General features: G+C 28.7%; 1 protein-coding gene across 4 annotated transcripts in view; it reads right to left on the bottom strand.

Annotated features, from left to right (window-relative positions):
• LOC123306212 (calcium/calmodulin-dependent 3',5'-cyclic nucleotide phosphodiesterase 1-like) overlaps nt 1-24539 on the bottom strand; it is a 312151-nt gene that overhangs the window by 231615 nt on the left and 55997 nt on the right. For 2 of the 4 annotated variants that reach the window (XM_044888134.1, XM_044888135.1), the window contains exon 1: nt 14219-14324. The exons of 1 other annotated variant lie outside the window; for it this stretch is intronic. In XM_044888134.1, the coding sequence (XP_044744069.1) occupies nt 14219-14321 (103 nt within the window). In that variant the 5' untranslated portion in view covers nt 14322-14324. Of the gene's footprint in view, nt 1-14218; nt 14325-24539 lie in introns of those variants that run through there. One more of the 4 variants, XM_044888136.1, reaches the window with a different exon arrangement.

Genomic DNA, 24539 nt, shown 5'->3' with positions numbered 1-24539 from the left:
CAGGGAATTGTGCAATTTTGAAAACACTGTAAAACAAAAACCGACACAAATTATACGACTTCAAATGAAAGAGAACGCGATATCTTAAAAAGAAAAGAAATATAGTTCTCTAGGTAGTAGTTGTATTAGCGCAGTAAATTTATCAACGCTACAATGAATCCTATTATATATTGCTCATCTGTGTACATTGAACAATGTTATCGGTTTTACAATTCACTTTTGGGATAGACTAAATATTCGTCAAAAAGTAATTTTTATCTATTCTTTTTTCGTAAGCAAAAACGGTCAATTATATCATGTTTAGGGTCAAAGCAGACCTCTCTGACCTGAAGTCCATTGACGTTAAAGCACTCCTACTTTTCTTAAGCAACTCCAAATGGTATATGAAATAGTATCCGGGGACAAGCCAACTCATTTCAATATGACAACGCACCCTACGATCTAAGAGTGTTTCACCCCCGGAGAGCCACTCTAAAATAACCTAAGCAAGGCTCAAAGCATTTCTTATTTGTATATTTACATATATTTAGTTTTGTTAGCAAAGTAAATTTCTGTAGTAAGTTAACGTATAAATATCGGCAACATTGAAATTTATAGCCCCTAACAGAAACGGTCAATGGTCCTAAAATTTTCTTTACAACTGATTTCGTTGAAAACTTCATCTTTGAAATTTTTCGTGCACTACTTTTAATTAGAAATATGCCTTAAAGAAATCAGCATAAATTGAATTTTAGAATAATATAGTTAGAATAATATAATTTTAGAATATAAATGGTACATTTATCACTAAATTAAGTAAATTATATTACCTACTGACGAAGAAATATAATTAAGTATTAAATAAAATTAAAAGCAATAAAGACAAGTGAAAACAAACAATTGACTGAGTTAATTGTTGAAATACCATGCATAGTCATTGTTGATTTCTTTATGACATTACACATACAAACATGTGACACATACATAACTGATAATCAAGTATAGTACATATTATAAAATTTCCGCCTAATTGGCGCCCTCACGGGTAAACAGTGATGTTTACGAAAAAATGTTTCAAACAAAAGTTGTTTAATTTTTGAAAAGGAACATTTTTTATATTTAAACTTTTGTTCTATCTCTAACGGTTTACCAGATGGGTCCTACGGACCCAAGACCCAATTGACCTATGATGCTCATTTACGAACTTGACCTGACTTTTTACGTCCTGAGTACGATGTAAAATTTCAGATCGATATCTTTTTTCGTTTTTGAGTTATCGTGTCCACAGACGGACGGACGGACGGACAACCGGAAATGGATTAATTAGGTGATTCTATGAACACCTATACCAAAATTTTGTTCGTAGCATGTATTTTTAAGCGTTACAAACTTGGGACAAAACTTAATATACTATGTATATTTCATATATACATGGTATAAAAATGAACAAAATTTAATAATTCACTTGAAAATATAATTTATGTTAAGTTTTTAAATCTGATGGATTTTTGCTTAATAGCATTTTCAAAATCGTACATATCTTTGCCCTATTCTGTATACCTACAATTATATTCGAAACAAATAACGATATTTGAAATTTAAACGGTAGGTAAATCGTAATGAATAACCGAAGTGAAATTATACTTAACATCATGTAATTACACACAATTTATCCTAAATAAGATATAGGTACTTGCTTAACCAATTTTGTGTACAAAATCTAAACAACCACTAAAATGAAAATGAATGTTTAATCTCATATTTGTTACAAATCTATATGGATGGATACAAATGAAACATTAGAAATATGATGTTTATGTATTCAATAAAAGCCCTTTTGTTTGGTTTAAAGTTCCATCTAAAAACATTTTGTTTACATTTGACTAGATAATCGGTCTAGATTCAGACGTAGTATTTGACGGTCATTTTGAAAACGATGGAAACTTGACAAGCAGGTATCAAAGTCGAGCCAAAGGATTTTTCTTATAGAAGGCTTTAAAAGAATGTGTAATTACGAGGACGCCTTAAAATTCCAGAATCGTGGTCCGATATCTTTCCAATAGGGTATTCCACTATTTAAAAAAAAGTATACTTCAAAATGTTGATTTTGCTAATCGAAAGCCACCAAAAATTTATTTCGGAAAAATACACACTCTTTTTTGCCAAAAACTTCAATTAAATTTTTACATTTTTTAAACTGTCAAAAACGCGGGCATCCAATTTGATGACGTAATATAGGTATCACTACACGAAATAACACAAATAATTTTTACAGATATATCGTAGACATCTGATTATAATAAATATAAATACTTATTATCTATGTAGATATTATACTCAGCTGTCTACACTGAACTAACTGATGGTCTATGACTCATACCGCTATGACATCACAGCAGGGCTTACCCGCGTTTTAGGTCACGTGATATACAGTTTAAAAATTACGATTTTTAATTTTAATATTTTAAAAGAAAAAAATGCTTTTTTGACTCGAAATCAGAATATTTAAGTATATTTTTAGATAAATTTTAACTTTTTTCAAATTTCATGATTTATTTTTGACTAACGATACCCTATTGAAATTTTACACTTTACACAGCATAAAATAAATTCTAGCTGCAAGGAAAATGTTCTTGATTGTAAAGAAGAACAGCATGGTGGTAGGTAAATATTTTTACTTTCCAAGTACCTAGATAGATTATTTTTTAACAGAAATCAAAAAATTATTGTTTCAATAATAAATGTTTCTAAGTTTCAAAGTTATGACTGTTTTAGTTTTCTTTCAGAGCTTTTTATTTTAGTGTTTCATTTTCTTTATGCAATATGCACTTGGAATCTTATATATTTAAACGAGCAATTCTTGTATATATATATATATATATATATATATATATATATATATATATTCATTTTCTTTATGCAATATGCACTTGGAATCTTATATATTTAAACGAGCAATTCTTGTATATATATATATATATATATATATATATATATATATATATATATATATATATATATATATATATATATATATATATATATCAACGATCTTGGAAATGGCTCCAACGATTTTCATGAAAATGAGTATGTAGGGGTTTTTTGGGGCGATAAGTCGATCTAGCTAGGTTTCATTTATCAGAAATGTCGTTTTATCCGTCTTTTCATGAAAAATTCATCAGACATCTATTGGTGTATAACGTAGTTAATGATATACAATGCAAATTATAACATAACAAAAAGGAGGCGTTTGAGTAGTCTAAAGTGAAAAATATGACTCTTTCTGACATCTATTGGCGAAAAACCGAGCGAAGCTCGGTCATCCAGATATTATAGTTTAATCCAGCAATCTATGGCTTAGTCGCAAACTATTTTTTCTTTCATACCTATTACTATTCACTTCTTATCTTACGTAATTTAATACTTATCTACACACATTTCAATATTTATTCAATATTTGTCGATATTTATTTTATAGTTCCGGAATTTTCTTAGAAGAAGATTCATAGTTAGATAAATCGACCAGCTTTTGATTGGTTTCTTTCGTTGCAAAAATACAGGAAAAGAGTTTTCAGGTTCCGAAACGATCCGCACGACCTTCTACGTGCGGTTTTTACATTATTTTATTTAGTGACGTTTTCGTTAATATTCCTGCTTCTATCTAAATAATCTCAAAATCTCAAGAAAACCGCAGTTACCTCATATTTTAAACTTTATCTAATAGCTTTGGAGAAAAAGAATGAATTCAGTGACAATTCTGGAAAAAAATGTAACTTATGATCATAAAAACGAATGATAAACTTTAGCCCGATACATAACCTCAGTTTTAAGAAAAACGAATTTTTCTAAAATATTTCAAGAACTCGTACAGTTCAAGCAAATTATCGGATTTTAATTTCTTTTTTCATTCAATTTAAAAAAATTTAACCTTAAAAAGCTCTCAAATTTATATCCGTTCTGAAAGGACAAATACTACGAATGGCCTTAGACCTTTCTGTGTATGTGTTAGTGGATGCGTGTGAGTTTTCAATTCTATATAATAAGCACTATATTCGTATAAGCATTAAACATTTAAATATGGTAGCACAAAGTTAGAGTTGTAATTTAAAGTCGTTTAGATTTAGATTTATATACATAAATGTTTTGTTTTAAAATTAGAAAACCCATCCTACTTGCTTTACCTCTCTCTATCTCTGTCTCTCTCTAAGAAACTAACTCATCGCTCAGTTCAACTATAAATTAATTAATGTTTACGTTTTAAACCTATTTTGATTATGGTCTATTTTTAATAATATCTTTAATGGTTTCATAACGTTTAGTAGGTAAAAACTTATGATATGCACAAATAATTTTACCATTCTTAGTAAGTACAATATTTTTTCGGAATAATGTGAATACTGGGTAATGATAAACCCCAGCTCGCCCGGTTTGGATGAAAAATTTTAGTTCTTTTATGAGGATCAACTTTAAATTTAAAGTCTTATTCTATCTCTTACCGTTGAGGCTCTAAATTGGATAATAAAGCAATTCGATATCAGAACATGATGTCCCCCATCAAATGCTGTAATTGTTGTTTTATTTTTTGATTGGTTAGTTTCAAAACGAGATATTTAGGTGTATACATTAAAATGGTTCATCCTGGATATACAAAAGCAGAATGATTTTGGTTTTTTCAAAACTCTTCACTAGTTCTAAAGTTCGTGCGTCCAAGTTTTGCGATAAAATATATCGCAATAAAATATGTCAAATATTATGAGTTTGTTATAGGAACAAAAACTTAATCTTTCAGATATTTATCTATCAATAATAATAAATCAAAATATCAAAGTTTGCTCAGTCTAAGGAATTAATTCATAGTTAGTAGTATGGGATGATATATTTGGGTTTAGAAATTTTTAACTTGAAATGAAAGCAAAACGATTTAATTTGAAAATGATTTCATGTAAATGAACGCCTCTTTGAGGTAACAACTTAGATAAATATGTTTTTAATTAAATAAATAAAGATTAACAAATAATGGTGTGGGTGGCCTCTGTTACAGGCGTATATGTCAGAGAAACGGAGGTTAAAACCCATTATTATTATTATTGAGGTAACAACAAGGATATTTTCTTTTGGAAAAAATGGATTTCATCTAGACTTCCTTACCACAAAATAATATCAAGCTCCCCATTTTTGAGGATGTAAATATTATGTACGAAGGATGTACGACCGACAAGGCAATTTTGGATTAAAGACTTTAATTGTTTTATATGAACTTGTACTAAGTCTAAATCAATTCTGGAAATTTTAGGGGGAGTATTGGTCTTATGGAAAAACGGTAGATGGATGTTATGTTTTCATAGATTTCTCCAACACTACTCGGTGGAAATTAAAAAAAAAAACTATTTAAATTAAAATTAAAACCTTAATAGATTATTGAAAACAAAAAAATCCCTAGTGTCCGACTAATTAAGGATGTATGCGTACGATAGTGGAGATACAAATTTAAAAAAAATATATATTTTTTCAATTTTGATGGTGAATTAAGTTATAACTTGACAATATAAAACGAAAAATGAGAATAAAATTTTTCGATATCTGGAGTAATTTTCAAGATATCGAAAATTGATAATTTTGTTTAATTATTTAGCTTTCGATAGTTCGAAAACCAAAGCAAATATCGAAAAAATTTATTCTTATTTTTCGTCTACATTCATGAAGTTATAACAAAATTCATCATCAAATTTCAAAATAAGGTACTTGCTTTAGCCCTCGTACTACCTTAATATCTTACAATGTTTTGTTGTTATACCAGTTTAAAAATGTATAACTCTTAATCAGATCATTCTTTAGTTTGTTTGTATATTAAACCAATCTAACCAATAATCTCAATAATCCAAACATTACCACTAATCCAAATCTCATTGAACGTAGTTTCACTGTATTAATATATTAATCAAACATATCAAACACAGACGATCAATTTATTGTTTGAAGTAGAACTTAAGATGATATGGTATAGATTTATAGATGAGAAGACTTATCTAAAATAAACCTGAGAATATGAACACTGTATACGGTGTTCTAGTTCGTTTATAATAATAATAATAATAATAATAATATGATAAAGTTCATTCGTTCAAGAACCTCCTGTCTTGTCTTGTCTGCCTGTTGTAAATTAAGTATACAAGACGAAGATTGTAAAGCTTGAGAGAGCTTTATATCAGTATATGTAGTATATAGTAGGTACGTAGTCGTACGTATGTAATTTTAATAAGAATTATTATACATGAACCCTTCAACGTTTTACAGGGGGTCACAAATTATTATTAAGGATGTATGAGCATGACAACAATGTTTGATTTAAAGGCTCAAAATTTGTTTGTAGGTAGCCTTTTACTCAAAGAATATGTGGTTAAAATTTCAGCTTAGGTATCCGTGCAAATTTTTAAGAAAAAAGTCATTAAAAATCGATATAAAATACATTGGCTCTTATGGAGGAATCTCAAAAAACGACATATTGGGGAAGTTTTTGATAATTTTCATTTGGAATGAATAAAAACAAATTTTAAAAAAACTTTTTAATAGAAAGTAAACATATTAGCAATGAATTAGAAAAGAAAAAAACTAAGTGTAACCGTCCATATAAAGGATGTAAGAGCAGGGTAGATTAAGGGTTGAAATTATTTTTATTTTATTTTCAACTTTGATGATGAATTTTGTTATAACTTCATGAATGTAGACGAAAAATAAGAATAAAATTTTTCGATATGTGTCTTGGTTTTCGAAATATCAAAAGCTAAATAATTAAACAAAATTTTCAATTTTCGATATTTTGAAAATTAAGCCAGATATCGAAAAATTTTATACTTACTTTTCGTCTTATATCGTCAAGTAATAATATAAATTTATCATCAAAATTGAAAATATCTATTTTTAAATTTGTGCCCCCACTACCATGCTCATACATCCTTAAGCTCTAATTGTGATTTACATTGCATTACATTATAAATACGCCAGTTAAATTCTACATTAAAAACGCAAAACGCGATGTAGAGCTGACTTTTTGGCATGATATTTGGAACCTTCAAGGGGGTGTGAAACTACGCAAAATCAAGCAAAAAAAAACGTTGTGCTTGATATTTTCGGATTTTCTTCTGTTTTTTACGTTACAACATAAGCAAAATTCAAAATTTTAACATTTCTTAAAACCATGTAAATTTTTCAAGCATCATATCTTAAAAACTATTAGACATACGAAGCTTTGAGAGCTTCAATGGTTGCAAATTTCAAGTTCTTTCAAATTGATAGTAGCAACTAATGTCACAAGCTCATAATTTTTAAATTGAACTGAAAAATGTCCAAAAATTTTACAGTTTCACACTCTCCTACGATTTTAGTTGTTTTTGCTGTAAAATTTTTCTGACGTAAAACGTATATTCATCTTTCCTCTATGTCATTACTCAACGAGATAATTTTCCACAGCAGGAAAAATCTTTTCAAGTCTCAAGAATGTAAACAAGTTATTTTTCATTAATGGAAGAGAACTGAAAAACAAGTTCTTAGCGCAGAAGTTGCGTTAACTAAGCGAATTTTCTCAGAGATTGAAAATATAACACATTTTTCTGAAAATCGAAAATTGCATTTTAAGTTTTTCAAGAATTTTTATTTCGAAAACTAAGCGTCTAGAGAAAAAATCATAAGAGTACTTTTTTGCTTCAAAAATTCAAAATTTTGTACTTTGCTTTGAAAAATACATTTCAATGATTTATACCGTACACGAATCGAATATCCGTAAACTAACGAAAGTACACGAACAGGCCCGAAAATTTCTGAAGATAGAAAAAGTTTCAACCGCAAATATACGATTTGAAACCGCAAATATACTCATAACAGGAATGCTGGCGGGATAATAATGAAAAGACTTTGACATTTAAATTTTTTGTACACAAAATTTAGTTAACCATACATGAATAATAACTGTTGATAGAAAAAAAATAAAATTCCTTGAGTTGAAAAATTATCAAAAGTATCTGTTTTCAAGTCTTGGGTTTCTTTTGTGTACATTTTCTTTTTTTTAACTCATTACCTACGCTTAGTTAGTTACCTTAGTTATTCTGATACATCCTGTTTAAAGGATAGTTATTCGAGAACATTTACCTACACTAAGTTTTACACATTAAAGCACTATATAGTGACTACTATCTTCCATATATCGCAACTTAATATTATTCTGATGATATTCCACCATGAAGCAAGCACAAGTATATATAACAGTAAAGATTATAATGATATGGGTGGGTTGTTTTTTTTGTTGTTTTTAATCAACTATAAGGTGATTACACATGTAACATATATTATAATTAGATTCTTTAAATATAATGTTGTTGTATGTTATTTATTTGAAAGACTTCGTTAATTAATTATTTAACAAGTGAAAACAAACAATTGACTGAGTTAATTGTTGAAATACCATGCATAGTCAGTGTTGATTTCTTTATCACATAACACATACAAACATGTGACACATACATAACTGATAATCAAGTATGGTACATATTATAAAATTTCCGCCTAATAGGCGCCCTCACGGGTAAACAGTGACGTTTACGAAAAAATGTTTCAAACAAAAGTTGTTTAATTTTTGATAAGGAACATTTTTTACATTTAAAGTTTTGTTCTATCTCTAACGGTTTACAAGATGGGTCCTACGGACCCAAGACCCAATTGACCTATGATGCTCATTTACGAACTTGACCTCACTTTTTACGTCCTGAGTACGCTGTAAAAATTTCAGCTCGATATCTTTTTTCGTTTTTGAGTTATCGTGTCCACAGACACGGACAACCGAAAATGGACTAATTAGGTGATTTGATGACCACCTATGACAAAATTTTTATCCTAGCATCATTATTTTCAAGCGTTACAAACTTGGGACTAAACTTAATATACTATGTATATTTCATATATGCATGGTATAAAATGGAAACCAAATGAGTAGAATCCTTGAGGTTTATAGTTTTTAAGTTATTAAAAATTGAAAAATAAGAAAAATTTTTTCTGTTTCTCTCCATATTTCATATTTGTATATAAACCTACTTATACTAATATGGTTACTAGCGGTTTTTCCCGGCTTTGTACGGGAAAGCATCTCAGGCAAATTTGTAAACAAGGGTCTGCTTTCTCATTTGTTTTTCATCCTGTAAAAATATTACATATACTTAAATGAATGATCTGGTTTAAAAATAAACATGTTGTATGTATACAATTTCATAACCTCTATATTTCACCCTAGGAATCCATATCCAACCACTATATTTCACCCTACTGAATCTTGAAAAAGCCTGGAGTATGTTTTTAATAACGATGGAGCATACGTGTTTGATAATTTTAGAGTGTTTTTCAACCCGTATTTAAAACACTTTAGGGAAGAATTTTCAAAAATATTTCTCATTAATTATCTAGTTAATAAAAGGTCCCTACTAGCCAAGTTTCATCATTCTAAGTCACGGCGACGAGAAATTCACCAAATGATAAAATAATTGTTAGTCAATTTCAAAACACAAATTTTTTTTACTAATGGTTTGACCGAAAAATAGATCCTCTATCAATAAGAGAAAATATTCACGATGTTTTCTTGGCCGATTTTTATGTCACTTTTTATAATCTCTTTTACGGTATTTTCATAATGTTTTGTAATGCGAAAAAAATTGCATAAATATTTCCTATTAAGAAAAAAAAGTTAATAAAATTTTCGGAGCAAAAAGAATCTCAAAAAAAAAAAAAATAATCTGATGTGTAAATCATATACCTTTTAGTGCGTTTTTAAGCTTTTTAAAATCAAATCAGGAGTAGTCTTCATCAGGTTTTTGAGCTATGCCAAATATCGAATTTAATCAATATTGATACGTATTTGTGCTAAAAAGGACAAATGCACAACTAAAATACAATAATACTAAATCAAAATTTCACAGTTTACTCTAACACAGGCAAATAGATGAATAACCAATTAGGTCTCAGTCATAGTCACAATTCTTTTCAGGCGAGACTAAACTATCCGTTTTAGTTAATTTTTGGTTTGTTTGAAAACTAATTTTATCGAGAATGTTCTTAGCTATATTTTAAGAAAGTCTACTCCACCGGTTGAAGATCATTATCTCTTTTTCGGTAGTTATCTGGTACGAAACCCTAAACTCGCACTTTTAACATAGCTAAAAACATTCTCGATCAAAGTACTTTTCAATAAAAAAAAAAAAAATCAAATTCGGTTCGTCCGTTTAGGAGCTACGGTGCTACAGGCAGACACAAAGATGCACAAACACGATAAACTTTTAACACCCCTCTCTGTTAGTCGGGGGTTCAATGAATGATTTTTGATGGTAAAAAGAATTTTAAAACACCCAATATTCATTATAAACATACCTTTACAATAATAAAATATTTTTATGTTATAAAATGCAATTTATTGACCTAACTTACCTTTTCTTGTTATCAGTTTGCGTGTAAATTCATAATAATTTAACACTGCATACCCACCAACCAAGATATATATCATATGTCGGAAGTAACAAGTATGATATTCATTAATCAGTAGACGAAGTTATAAAAAAGTTTCTTTGTATTTTAAAATCTTTGTATTGCAAATAAAAATAGTTTTAGTATAGTTGTAATTGGATTGCGTGTGCATTTAACATTTTTAAAAGCTTGGCTTTATCAATAAATATATATATAAATAAATAATGAAATGAAGTAAAAAAAAATAAATATATATACCTATTGGAATGTCTGGGATACAAACCCCAAACGAGCATATATAAAATTCATTTTTATTTTATGACTTTTTAATATTTTATAAATTATTAAGGGGTCATTAAATTTTTACCTCTATATTTCAAAGTATGATATTCAATATGTAAAATACAGGGTGAAGATTGTTTCCGAGTAGCAACTCAATAAGGAATCGGACTCAATTTTTTTTATCATTTTAGGTGAAGAATTCTCACTGGACGTACAGAAAAGTGAAGTTGTTTGTAAAAAATCTTTACTAGTATGCAAGATATTAACGTTTAAAATTTCTAATTATACAAAGAGGAAGATACCGACAATTGACGTCATACGTGGGTATCGCCATAGAGATGGGTTTCCCAATTCTGAACGAAGAATGGCACCTTTGCCCAACTCTGGGGATTCCTGTATAATAATCACATTGAGTTCAAATTTTCTAATTTTTTCTAGATATTCTTTGGTTAATGCCCAGTTCACACAAGTGCAAGTCATTACTGGCCCGATAAGAATTATTTTTAGCCCCCAAACCAAAAAAGGGGTGTTATAAGTTTAATCGCTATGTGTGTCTGTCTCTCTCTTAGTGTTTCTGCCTGTAGCATCGTAGGATCTAAACGGATGAACCGATTGGGACCGGTTATGTTTCGTTTGAAAGGTAATTTAATAAGGAGTGTTTTAGCTATGTTTCAAGTGCGAGTTTAGGGTTCCGTACCCGGGACAACCAAAAGATACACGGTAATCAAAATCGGTTCAAAGGCTCTAAGGAAAAACGTAATTTAATGGAGAGTCTTCCCAGATATATTTCAAAAAATATCTCGGAGGTGTTATAAATTTTGTAAATTTTAGTTGTGTTTTAGTCGTTTTCTTCTTAGATTTGATAAAGTTTCACTGTAAATTCCACAAAAACTTTTGTCATTATATGCACGAAAGTAATTTCAAAACAATTGATATCAAATCATAAATCCATATGCAACTATAATAAAGTCGGGTGATTGCACTTTATAAATGTAATAAAAGTAATCGATTTTAAAATTACTTTCTAGAAAAGAGTAAAATTCAAATGATTCCACTTATTATTAACTGTAATTTAAGAATAAAAAGCTAGCAACATCACGAAAAAATTGATTTCGAAATGGTTGGATATTTTTGATATCTGTAATAGTGTCCCATTTTTGAAGGCAGGGGTTAAAAACTGCAGAACCCAACTAACTCCTCTATAGTCGACAAACTCATCCCAACCAACTCGTAATTACAACAGTACTCCAATTTGTCTATTTTTCCGATTTCCACGAAAAACATAAAAAAGGTGACAACGTTGACATACTTAATATGCGCAAAACAGGATTCCATGAAAGGTAAAAAGTGGTAAAGTAAAAAAATGCGGTGAATGGTCATAAACTAAAGGTTTTTTCTAAATTTAACTACGAATAAAATGAGCCGTGTTAGAGCAAAATTCGATCCGCATCAAAAACAAAGCTTGAAAATTCGGATTTACTTAACTATGAAAATAGGATACTTAGGTACACAGATAGGAACCAAAACGTTTAGGTGAAGAAAAGATTCTTTTCTACTTTTTTTTAAATAAAATTTTTTTTAGACCAAAATAATATCTTTTCTCCCTCAGTTTTCAATAAAACTCAATTAGATATCAATACTTTTTGAGGTTTTTCATAAAGGTTATACATATGGCGGTTATGTAGGTGTTTTTTGTCCATTTCATAAAGCAAAAAATATTTTTATTGAATTTTTTTTTCCGTAATTTTAAGAGCTTTATTTAATGCCCTTATATGTTTGTCGTTAGTTTTTTTTTATATAGGTAGACTTGTTTTTTCATTTTTTATGATGAAATTAAAAAATTTGGTTGTCTTGTTTCATATATATTTTATATTGACATTTATATGGTTTTTATTGGTCATATCAAAGGCTTTCTGAAGTTATACCAAGAAAAAAATGGTGTAGAAGCAAAATTTATTATATATGTTCATTTACTTAATCTCTATTGTACTCAAGTTACCCCTGGAATATTACGTTTACATGATCATAAACTTATGTTATTAAATTTATCAGGTCACTATATTTACAAACAAATTATGATTACAGAATTTATTTTGGAGTTCTTTTGCCTTTTTTATACCATTTGTATATATGAAATGTATCTAGGTATACTAAGTTTAGTCACAAGTTTGTAACGCTTAAAAATATTGATGCTAAAATATTGTTATGGGTGTTTATTAAATCACCTAATTAGTTCATTTAAGTTGTCTGTCCGCCCGTCTGTCTGACAACACGATAACTCGAAAACGAAATAAGATATCAAGATCAAATTTTTATAGCGTGCTCAGGACGTAAAAAATGTCGAGTTCTTAAATATGCAACATAGGTTGGTTTTTAAATAAGCAACTGGATCTTGAGTCCGTAGGACCTATCTTGTAAACCGTTAGAGATAGAAGAAAAGTTTAAATGTAAAAAATGTTGTCACTGTTTACCCTTGACAGGTTTACCTCTAACCACTTGAAAGGCTAGAGTTCACCCTTACCTGTGTGGTTATCTAAGAGTGGCTATCTCTCTTTACTTACATGACGTAAAAAACAAACGATTCTGTAATCAACACTGTCTATACATGGTATTTCAACAATTAACTCCGTCAATTGTGTGTTTTTACTTGTTTTGTGTTAGTTTTCGTCGACTGGTTGTTTTACTTTTGGCTTCTGTTGAGCTTAAATAATATTATAACACATTTTTATAAGCGTATACTAAATTATAACGTCAGTTTCTGTGACGATGTTCAACTTTGTCGTTACGGGTCAAATGATACCCTTTATATAGGTTAAAATAATCCCTTTTTGTGTGCAAAAAATGATCCCTTGAATGTCTTGATTTTGATAAATTTATCAGTGATTTTTCAATCCATACTCATCGTTGATGCAATGTAAAATAACGATTAATATTTTATTTGATCTGTTTGGTAAAAACACTATGGGTTCATTTGTCTACTATTCAAAAGGTCGGTAAAACGATCCCTTTAGAGGAATATTAAATACGTCTAAAAATTTGAACAAATCAAAAGAAATTGGAATGCCAATATTGTAACATTTGAATAAAGCAACCAAAATATTTCGGCGTTATATACATCTGGGATAGTTTGGTTATAATCTTATTATAGTATAATACTTAGTATCTAGGAAAAAAAAGAGAAGAATGACCGCCTTCGCCTCGGGCCACAAAGAACATGAGATCACAGACTTTTTTTTTCCGCGCTGGGTTTTATTACTCCCGTGGTGTGTACACTATTTTTCTTCTCGAACGAGGCGGAAAGTGGCAACTTTCTTTAGCGCATCGGGACGAAAGGTGACATTTTCTTTCTACCCGGAGGGGATAAAATTACATTTTTTTCTTAGGTGGACCATTCTAGGATATATTCCCGTAAATATTTAAGCAAAGATTTTAGGCAAATAAAGAATTTTCATGCACATACCATTTGTTGTATTAAAATGATCACGTAATAATATTCCATCCGTATCAATAATTATAATATCTGGTTGTCCACGACCACTAATTGTTAAATTTGGACATGACATACTCGATTGATCAGTCTTTATTAAATATTTAAATTTTGTATTAAACATTGTTCACTAATTTTTATTTATTTAATTTTCAATTAATAAATTAATTAACACAATAATTATAATACACACATATACACACACAATTAAAAAATTAATTAAATTTTTTAAATAAATAATTAAAATTTATAAATAATAGAAAACCATGCACCTATATTTAAAACTAAAACACAGTCATTATTTTATTAATAGCAACAAAACATCAACAACACTAGCAGTAAACATAAGATTAATTAGTTAATCAAAATCAATTGATGATTAATCAATTAAATAAAAACAAATCAAACACATGTAAAGATGTAAACAGTGGTCTTCGTGTACACACAAGAATATTATTGAGATGAATTCGCGCCGCGTTACGTGAAGACAATAAAATAAAAAGTTTTAAAAGTGACTGAAATAGTTTTATGTGATTCGCAAAAGAATTACAAAGATATACTAGGATTACCCCAGCCCTACTAAATATAAAATTGTTATAATTTTTTCAAAAAACAAAGACAGTCAACCAACACAACTTAAAAGAGGTGTATTTTATTTTATTTACTATTTTTTTAGAATCAAGTCTAATAAATAGATAATTATTATATAAGAAATATATATTGAAGGTATTTTTAATATAGTTTACTAAATTATAATGCCTGTTTCATATGTAAAGGTTGATCCAGGTATAGTTTCCTATATTTACAGCTTTGTAAATTCGAATGCTGTGAATACTTACTAAACTAAAGCTTAATAACGGTTGAAACTCAAATTGTTCACTTGCTCTACATAGGTTAAGATTGGATTTATTTTTGTAGGGTTTTCTAAAGAGTCACGTCTATATAAACCAGCCTGCAACGTTGGAGTACATAAAAGCTAATATTCGCCAATGTATAGCCGAAATAACCTCCCGAAACATACATTTTATTTAAAAATCATCCTGTATAATGAAATACACACACTTCCTGGATTTTCAGTATTTCCAATAACGTTTCAAAGGAAAAAATAACATTAAATTAATTTAAAGAACCCACCGATATAAAATGGGTTCTGGTCGATTCATTTGCATCGTGGCTCCTAAACGAATGATCCACTGAGTCATTTGGCAATCATCGCGTCTTTTCAAGAATGTTTTTCGTGTAGGGAACCCTAAAGTCGCCCTTTTAACATAGCAAAGAACATTACCTTTCAAACAACTTTAAAAAAAGAAAATTGGTTCAGCCGTTTTGGAGTAGCGATGCCACAGACAGAAATACAGATACACAGATACAAAACTGAATTAAAAATGTCGTGGGACACCCGGTAGGAACTATATTCCCTTCGTACTTTGGTAAATTAGAAAAGCAGCGCTCACTTTTTTTATTTACAAGATATTTTTCTAAAGATTTAAGGTACTAATTTTAGAAATCAAATATACATTTGATTCTTTAAAAAATTTAATTTTAAAGCTAGGTACTTTTAGTTCTTATTGTATGAAATACTTGTAGTTTTAGTTTAAAAAAGACATATTTTCTGATTTAGTAGTCAACCTAATATGTGAGTACATTACATTTGAATATTTATAAGGACATAACATACAAATTGCATGTACATACTTTAAATTATCTCTGAAATATAAAATTTTGACAAAAATATTAATTGACACTTATAAAAAGATTTTTGCATTTTTCCTAGGTTGATTTTTGCTCTGTTGAAGTTTTTTTGGTTTTAATTCTGAACCAACAAACAAAAATCGTGCGATTGAAAACATAGATCCAAAAATGAATCTGTTATTAATTTTCAATTTTTTCCCCAATTTTCTAGATATATTATGTATTATAATAATACGTATTTCGACTATCATGTAGTCATCATCTGAATGAACTAGCTAATTGTAAATACTCTTATAGATAGTATATGTTACTCGTTTCTAATTTGGTGACGGTATAATAGCAGTGTAAATGAACCGTTATATTGCTATTTAAAATCACTTTCTAAGTGCAAATGTTATGATTTTGGTGTGGTAGGTATAGTCAATACATATACAAACAAAATAAATCATTTATACTTTAACTTTAAGTCAATATTATAAAATACACCTTTAGTAATACACACATATTACAATTTAAGTAACATGAGTTATTGACTTAAATGATTTCTTATCTTATAGTGTTTTATTTAACTTGTTTAATAATAAAAAAAACTAAAATATCTCATCCAACAACCGGAATTCAGTGTACAACGTTCTCTATCGGGTATATATTGTATATAAATATACTTATCCTTGTCAGGACTTATACAGAGTGTTTACTTAAATTGGCTACATACGGAAAACTTAGTTATTATAAGGTTTACGAAAAAAAGTTAGTCAATATAAAAATCTCTGCTTTCAAAAATATTAACACTCAGCTATTCACTTTCAACATCGAACGTACAGGGTGTTCAAAAATTGAATAAGTTCGATAGGAATGTTAATCGTCGTTTAGAAATATAGACCATTTAGAACAGAAAATAAGGGAAACGTTTCACGAAATCACTCCCGAGATATATAGAAGTGATTTTATTTCAAGAATCTTGTAAAAGAACAATTACATGTATGGAACGTGAAGGTGGATACGTTGAAGCCAAAACGAACTGAAGATAACGGTTTTTACTTATGTCACCAATAATAATTGGAACGTAATGTATGAAAAATAAATGTTCTGCATTAATTATCCCTATATATTATAAATGTGAAAGTAAGCATGTTTGTTTGTTTGTTTGTTACGCTTTCACGTAAAAACTAGCAAATGGTTTTCGATGAAATTGTACAGCAATATAGCTGAAATATCAGAATAACACATGAACTATAATTTATAAAGATATATTTTTAAAAAAATTAAAAAAATAAAATTTAATTTGACATTTTTTTTTTTTAATTTTTACAGAAATCGTTAATTTATAGTTCAAAATGAGGATTATAGATGGATCAGCTCTATGATCATCATTTTGAACCATAAATTAAAGAATTCTGTAAAAATTTAAAATAGTAAATGTCAAACAAATCATGGCCAACTATTCTGATCATGGCAAACTATTCTGATATACTCAATGAATTATGACTATTTTACCTTTAACAAAATTGAAAACTGTGTATATCAAGAGATGGTAGAGGCTATAAAGCAGTGATTTTTACTTTTAAGTCCAGTCAAGTGGGCGGATATCAATCTAGTAAAAAATAACTTCTTTCCACAAACCTTATAATAAGTTTTCCATGCGTAGCCAACTTTAGTAGTTAGACACCCTGTATGTATTTGTGGAATGGAATCTGTTTATGATATGATTCAGACTATACTGTCTATCTTATTAAGGTGTATATGACTATTACGTGTGATATTCAATTCATAGAATTTGTTCTTTTTTGCTGAGTGTAGTACACTGAGTGTAAGTATAAAAGTTAAGTGCTATTACAATGTTAAAAGACCATCCTCTACTACATACACTTGGTGTAAAGAGTGTAAGAACTAGGATACCATGAAGAACATATTCATATAGTAAGATAGGAAGATCATATTTTATTATTTAACCTAAATAATTTTATAATTTATGTAAATTAAAATCATATTGTTTCTTTGTTTTTTGTTAACTTTTGAATCATTCTGTATATGGTATAAATAGTGTCAAATCGGTATTTTTTAAAAGAAATAATTTAATAATGACTTTATTTTATTTTTTTACAAATAGAACAATTTTTTTATTTTTGTATTGGCATACCAATAATAGAGTTAACCAGCCAAAGCGGCTTTGTGCAAAGACAATTAAATGCACCTATGTTTACAGGGTGTTTCAAAAATATTCAGAGAGGTTTATTAAGTGGGGATTTTTAATACAGTCCCCAGATCATATTAATCAAAGTTATAGTGAGTCCGAAACACTTTTCTCTGGGAAAATTCATGAAAATGCTATGTTTTCTTTCACGCTACTCCAAAATTTTCCAATTTCACTACAAACATAATTAGTGAATTATTTTGCTACGCAGATCGGTTTCAGATTCTTTATCCGTTATTTAAAAATCGTCTAAGGATAACAAAAAACAAACATTCATAATTTTAAATCTTGTAGCTAACTTTAATATGCGAACTCAGTTTTTCGTGAAAGAAAACCCAGTTTTAAGCCGAAATGGATTTTTCAATCGGTGGCTAAAACTCGTTGAAAAATATAATGAAGTATTTTCCGTGGCTCCTTAACCATTAAGTTTTGGAATATGTTTTTTAGATTTAGAAATGGTCAAGAAATATATTCTGAAGTTTATATAAACAATCATAGACTTCAAGTTTGCGTAGTAAGACGGCCAACCTTTCTGAGATTCTAGAATTCATCCACCTTCCTCCAACTCCCGATTATCAACATAAATCCTCCAGAGTTCACTAAATAAAGAAATTTTGTAAATATGTTCAGGTAAATTTGATCAGCTCTTATTTGACTTTGTATACCAGTTTTTACGTCCTTCTGGACAATTTCTTACATACGAAATCTCTTAGTAGTGTTTTCAAATTGAAGGAAATCCGTTTTTTGTCATCGTGCAGGAAGACCGTCGAATAATATATGGAAAAAGCATTTTGTGTGACATTCTTTTGATGTCTAACAGGAGGTCGGTTAACGGCCACTTCATTTTATACAAAACTGTCAATAAGAAAATTGTCAGTTTTGTTAGATGTCAAATAAAATGATTATCTATTTATTATTCGTTGATTTAAATTAGTAGCTACTTATTCATACTCTCGCAGAGAATCTTCGCCGAGTATATTCGCACAATTTAGCCAAAGTAAAGCACTCGCCACCACATCCTGGTCTAACTTCGGAAGTATCTCATTGGTTGGCATCGAAATGGACAAAAGCTACTGCGGTAGCCTTCTGAAATAATCACGAGAATGTAGAGACAATACTCTTTTGTGCTACTTCTTTGTGCTACTTTGATAAAAATGTGCTAATTTGATATTTAGTTGGAAAATGATTAATGGTCTCCACATAATAAAAAATATCAATTATTTTAAGACAAAAAATCTTTCTTGAGCATAATTTCTACGCAGAACTTGACTTAAGAGTTAAGTATGAACAAACATACATAGTCATTACTTATTATATCACTTAAATGCATTCCAATATTGCAATTAATTTTATAAATGTTCACTAGATGTTATTAAATGCAATGCAATGTTAAAGTAAAAATATTATAAATATTTTTTGCTGCTGTTAACTCTCTAGCAAGTTTTTTTCATCACTTATATAATTCCGTTGTTTAAACGATGTGTGATATTCGATGTCTTTTAATACGTCAAAATAATATAAAATCTGTGGTTTAAGAGCCACTAGCCGTGAGACCGATTCTTATGGTCGTAGATTTCTTATACAAGGAGTTTCAAAATTCTGAGCATGGGTTTCTCACTCTCTTAAGATTTAAATAGTGAATAATCACTACAAAAAAGTGATTTGATATACTTTTCACTATTTCGTTTTTAGAGAGTAGGGCACGCGAAGGTGTTGAAAAGTGAAAATAGTGTCCAAAACCAGAAATTAACTATTTTATGGTTTTCTTTATACATATAAATATCTTCCAACAGCTCAAGAAGAAGGATTGGAATTTATATCAAGGAGATTATAATAATCGAGTTCAAGGAGATTATAATACGCATTGTTTAGAGGCAATACTGCTCTCGCAAACCCTTTAGAACGGCAGATGGTGCCGGAGTATGGTTAGAAAAAACTTGCTAAGACTTTTTTTAAGGACTTACCACTCACGCAGTCTTTTTAGGAGGGCAGGCGGTGTCGGAGTACGATTTTCTGTTTAATGGAACCCGAGGTAGGGTGAGTGCTCATTTAAAAAAGAATTTTCATAACAAATGCAATTTATGTAGAAAAAATTCGCTTACAATTTTTTTTCGCGAACTTTTATACGACTTTTTAAAAGTTATTACACTCACCAAAAAGAATTAGAAGAACATAGAGGTCATAGCATAGGATTTAAAAGAGATCAAAATTTCATGAAATTAAGGCAAAAAATTCTGAGGCAAAAATCCACGTTGCTTCTCCAATATATTGAGAAGAATATTTTCTCTCATGTTTCTAAATATCGATTTTCGTTATTTACCCGAAACGAAGTTAAAACCTATTATTTTCACAACATATTTTTAAAAGTGTTATATAAAAAATGATAAAAAATGATACAGTTAATTAATTATTCAACGGGATTTCTTCTTGGTTTTAAATAATAATATTATAAAAATGATTAATATATTTATTTAATTACACTTAATAATTATCTGTCAATTACTTAACTAACACATATTTTTCATTTATTTTAATTATTCATATTTTAATAAATTCGTTTTTAACAAATCATTTTTTTTCTAGATTTATTCATTGCCTGTTTTAAGAACTTGTAGATTTAATTTTGAGAGTTTTACTGTAAAGAGATACCAATTTTTCTGTTTAAGCCAGATGATTTCAGTTTTCTGTTTATGATTCCAGTAAGATTAGACTACCGATGCTTATTCGCATTGTGCATGAGTTTTATTTCAGGAGTCACACTTCTTTCATGGTAAGTATATTTGGTCTACATTGTAAATTAAACGCTATTTTCTAACAAAAAATAAGTTATTTTATTACTTAACATTTAAAAAATATTTTTTAGGCAATTTCCTCTTGTTTTTTTCACAATTTCTATAATGCAACCAGTTTATTTAATTCTTATTTTTCAATAATTTTTATTTGACATTTACTGAATTTAAAAATACCTCCATTTTAACCTGTCAGCACTCGCGTTATGAGCACTTTGCTCGCGCTCGATTTAAATCATAACTCTTATTTTCAAATGGTATATGGTTGAAACTTTATCATCTTCATGTAATTTTATCAATTTTGGAATTATGAATTATTATTATTGAAAATGTATGTATTTTTCAAATTCTTCAGAAATTGTGAAAATTTCTCTCACCACGAGAGAAACGGTGTACATTCGCTAGCTTAATATAAGTCGTACCCGTAATATTATTTCTCTGCTCTAATATTTTCACTCTAAAATCTCATTTAATAATCACGTAATCAAACTATTTTTCATAAGTTAGTGCATTAAAAAATAAATATCTATAAAATTATGTTGAGGTTACGGTCAAAGAATATTAAACGCGGGAAATATTTAACGCATGTGCAAAACGCGTGTTCAAATCTCTCATTACGGAACTAAAAATTACTGAACGGTTCACGCTAGTGCCGACGGGTTAAATAAAACTTGTGATTTATTGCACACAGTTAGTTATTGCACTCTTACAGATTTTTTGCTTTCAACTGACTTTCACCTTTCACCGGATACCAAAATAAATAACAATGCGGTTGCAATATTTCTCATGAATTTATTTCGTTTAATTTGAGCTCAAAATGCTGCTGCAATTTTTGTTATTTGTTGTTCCATTATTCATGTTGATGTACTAGTATAGTCCAATCAATTAAGGTGAAATTTCATATGATTTAGGCATTGAAGTTTTATGTACAGCAATGTCACACATTTGTCAGTTTTTAGCTTATATTTTAGCTTATGTAGAGTAAAATTTTCATATGAGTAAACAAAAAGTACGATTTCTGAAAAATCAACCATTTTCCTTATTTTACCTCAGTATTTTGCATTTTATTCGAAAACTATGCATTTTAGGGGAAAAAAAATTCAGTCAAAAGTTATTGGGCGAAAAATGTTCGATCGATTTGTATATAAAGACTTTTTTTTATATTTCATATTTTCTGAAAAGTCCACATCAATGCACTATTTTCCGTGTTTTTTATTATTTTGTAACAACTTTTATTCGAAGTATTTTTTCCATAAATTTGTTCAAAGTTATTAAGAAAAATTTAAAAACCATATGTACATTGATGTAGAATTTTCACAAAATACGAAAGATAAGAAAATTTTAAATATACAAGCGATTGGAAAACTTTACGCTCCATAACTTTGGGCTGACCTATTTTTTTTTAAATGTATACTTTTCGAGTAAATTGCAACATATTGTGAAAAAGGAGGGAAATCATTGATTTATGCGAAATAAATCTTCTTTTTTTTCTGCGCATATGAAAATTTTTATTATTGATAACTTTTATTATTGCAACTCACCAACTGGTGATAATAATTCTTACTAATTAAAATCAGAAGTATACCCGAATTCAGTAGTTACAATTTCGACTACCAGATGGCAATACTTGTACTTACCATTTTTTAAGGCCAATAAAAATATTCAAATTTAACTAACATAAATCCCGATACTGGCGATAAAAATTGTTATTAATAATCAAGATGTGGGCTGCTTTTTCAGTAGCTCAAATTTAGACCGCTTAATTACTTACCATTTATCAATACAGTATAAATTATATCAATACTATATATTTCCTCTAGCCTGATCGGACTATAGTATGGAAAAAAGTTATATACATCGTTCATAATTTTTCATTTCAATTTGTGCCAACATCATTATATAGATTTTTATTTTTCAACAAGAATTTATTTTTGTAAACATATAATAATACATTTTTGAAAATCTAATCTGGATTTAACAGAAAAATGACTGTTTTGTATTATGTACATCACTTTTATCCGCAATCATACATAAATTGTTTTGTAAGGTAACGTTGTTGTTGAAAATCTTCATGTCACATAATATGCAAACACTGACAACTTATATAATGTATTTTCTAATGTACTGTCAGTTGCATAAATAAAATAATACAATATGTTGCAAGTAAATACAATAATAGGAAAGTCAGCCATCAGGTGATGTTCTTTTTTTACATTGTTATGAAAATTACTAGACCAGTATTTAACCATAAAAAAAGTATCTTTTTTCTTTTTAAAATTTACGATCTAAGTTTGCTTGGAGGAATAAAGATTAAACCATTTATGGAGAAAAGAACTACTAACTTATAACTTAACAAAAGTTGGTGGAGGACATCTTGTTTTGATATCAAATTGAGCCAAGTCCTCCGGGTTTTTTTGACATTCAATTTAGATCCTAAAAGGTAAAAGATAGAATAACACTTTAAATTAGAAAGTTGATCATGATAAAAAATTTTATTTAATAGAAAGAAAATACTTTTAGAAAAAATATTCTGGTTCCAAAAACATTCGCCTGGTTCCAAGACATTGACCTGAAATTCTAGTTTCATGGTCATATGATCTTTTTTTTTAAATATTCTTGAAAATTTACCAGACACAAAGTACTTAAAAGTTATTAACATAGATTTGTACAGTTTAATGACTTTTGTTTTCAATACAAATAGCCATGAAGCGATTTATCTTAAACAAACCTTAAATAGAAATTAATTTGGGGTTTGCCCCGTCTCTAGGTTAAATGAAGCGTAAAGTATGTTGTTCTTGAAGGAGTCAATTTAACAACGGATAGCTTATGCTCAAAAAATTTTGCTTATCCACCAGTCGGAAGACTAACGTTTCAAAACTGTGAAAAATCGAACCATTTGTGGGATCTCATACTTGTGGATTCTTTTCTTTGGGGATATTACAAGTCGCTTGACTGTGCTGGTACCCCATACACATATGAGTAATTGGAATATTGTCGGTATTCGACTTGAAAATCTCGGTAAAAATAGCCAGCGACTTCAACACAAAGAGCAAAAAATTAGTTTCCCAATGAATCGAAAAATTTACTTATCATAAGTAATAAGAGTGTAGAGCCTCTGTAAACGTTCGAATTTTGTCAAGTTTTTGATAAGGTTATAATTGATGACTCTTGATGACTTGCCGTCAAATATTCCTAAATGCGAACGAATTTGTTTTCCACATTTGAGGTCTATCCCTACGATAAAAAAGAAATTCACTAAATCATTTTAAAGTACATAAGACCTTTAGACAGTTTAGACCTTCAATATCAGCAAAAAAAAAAAATGAAAGTAAATTATAATTTAAAATATTTATAATATTTTGGCCATATTTTTTTGAAATGTATAAAGAAAAATGTTTTTGGCTAACTGATTTTAATTGAAGTAATGATAAATATTTATTATGATGAAATGAAATTATATATCAATCATTTTTTTTTTTAATTTTAATTTTAATTCCTGTGATTAATAAATCAAACATTTGATTTTGATTTTTTAATTTATATTATGAGTGCTGCAATCAGATAACTTTTTTTTTTTTATGCACATTTTTTTAATTTAGTCTTTGTGAAATAAATTTTA

The sequence above is a fragment of the Chrysoperla carnea genome, chromosome 1 (genome assembly GCF_905475395.1).
Source record: "Chrysoperla carnea chromosome 1, inChrCarn1.1, whole genome shotgun sequence".
Lineage (NCBI taxonomy): Eukaryota > Metazoa > Arthropoda > Insecta > Neuroptera > Chrysopidae > Chrysoperla > Chrysoperla carnea.
The sequence above is the reverse complement of the archived record's forward strand: the minus strand, read 5'-3'. Positions and strand labels throughout refer to the sequence as shown.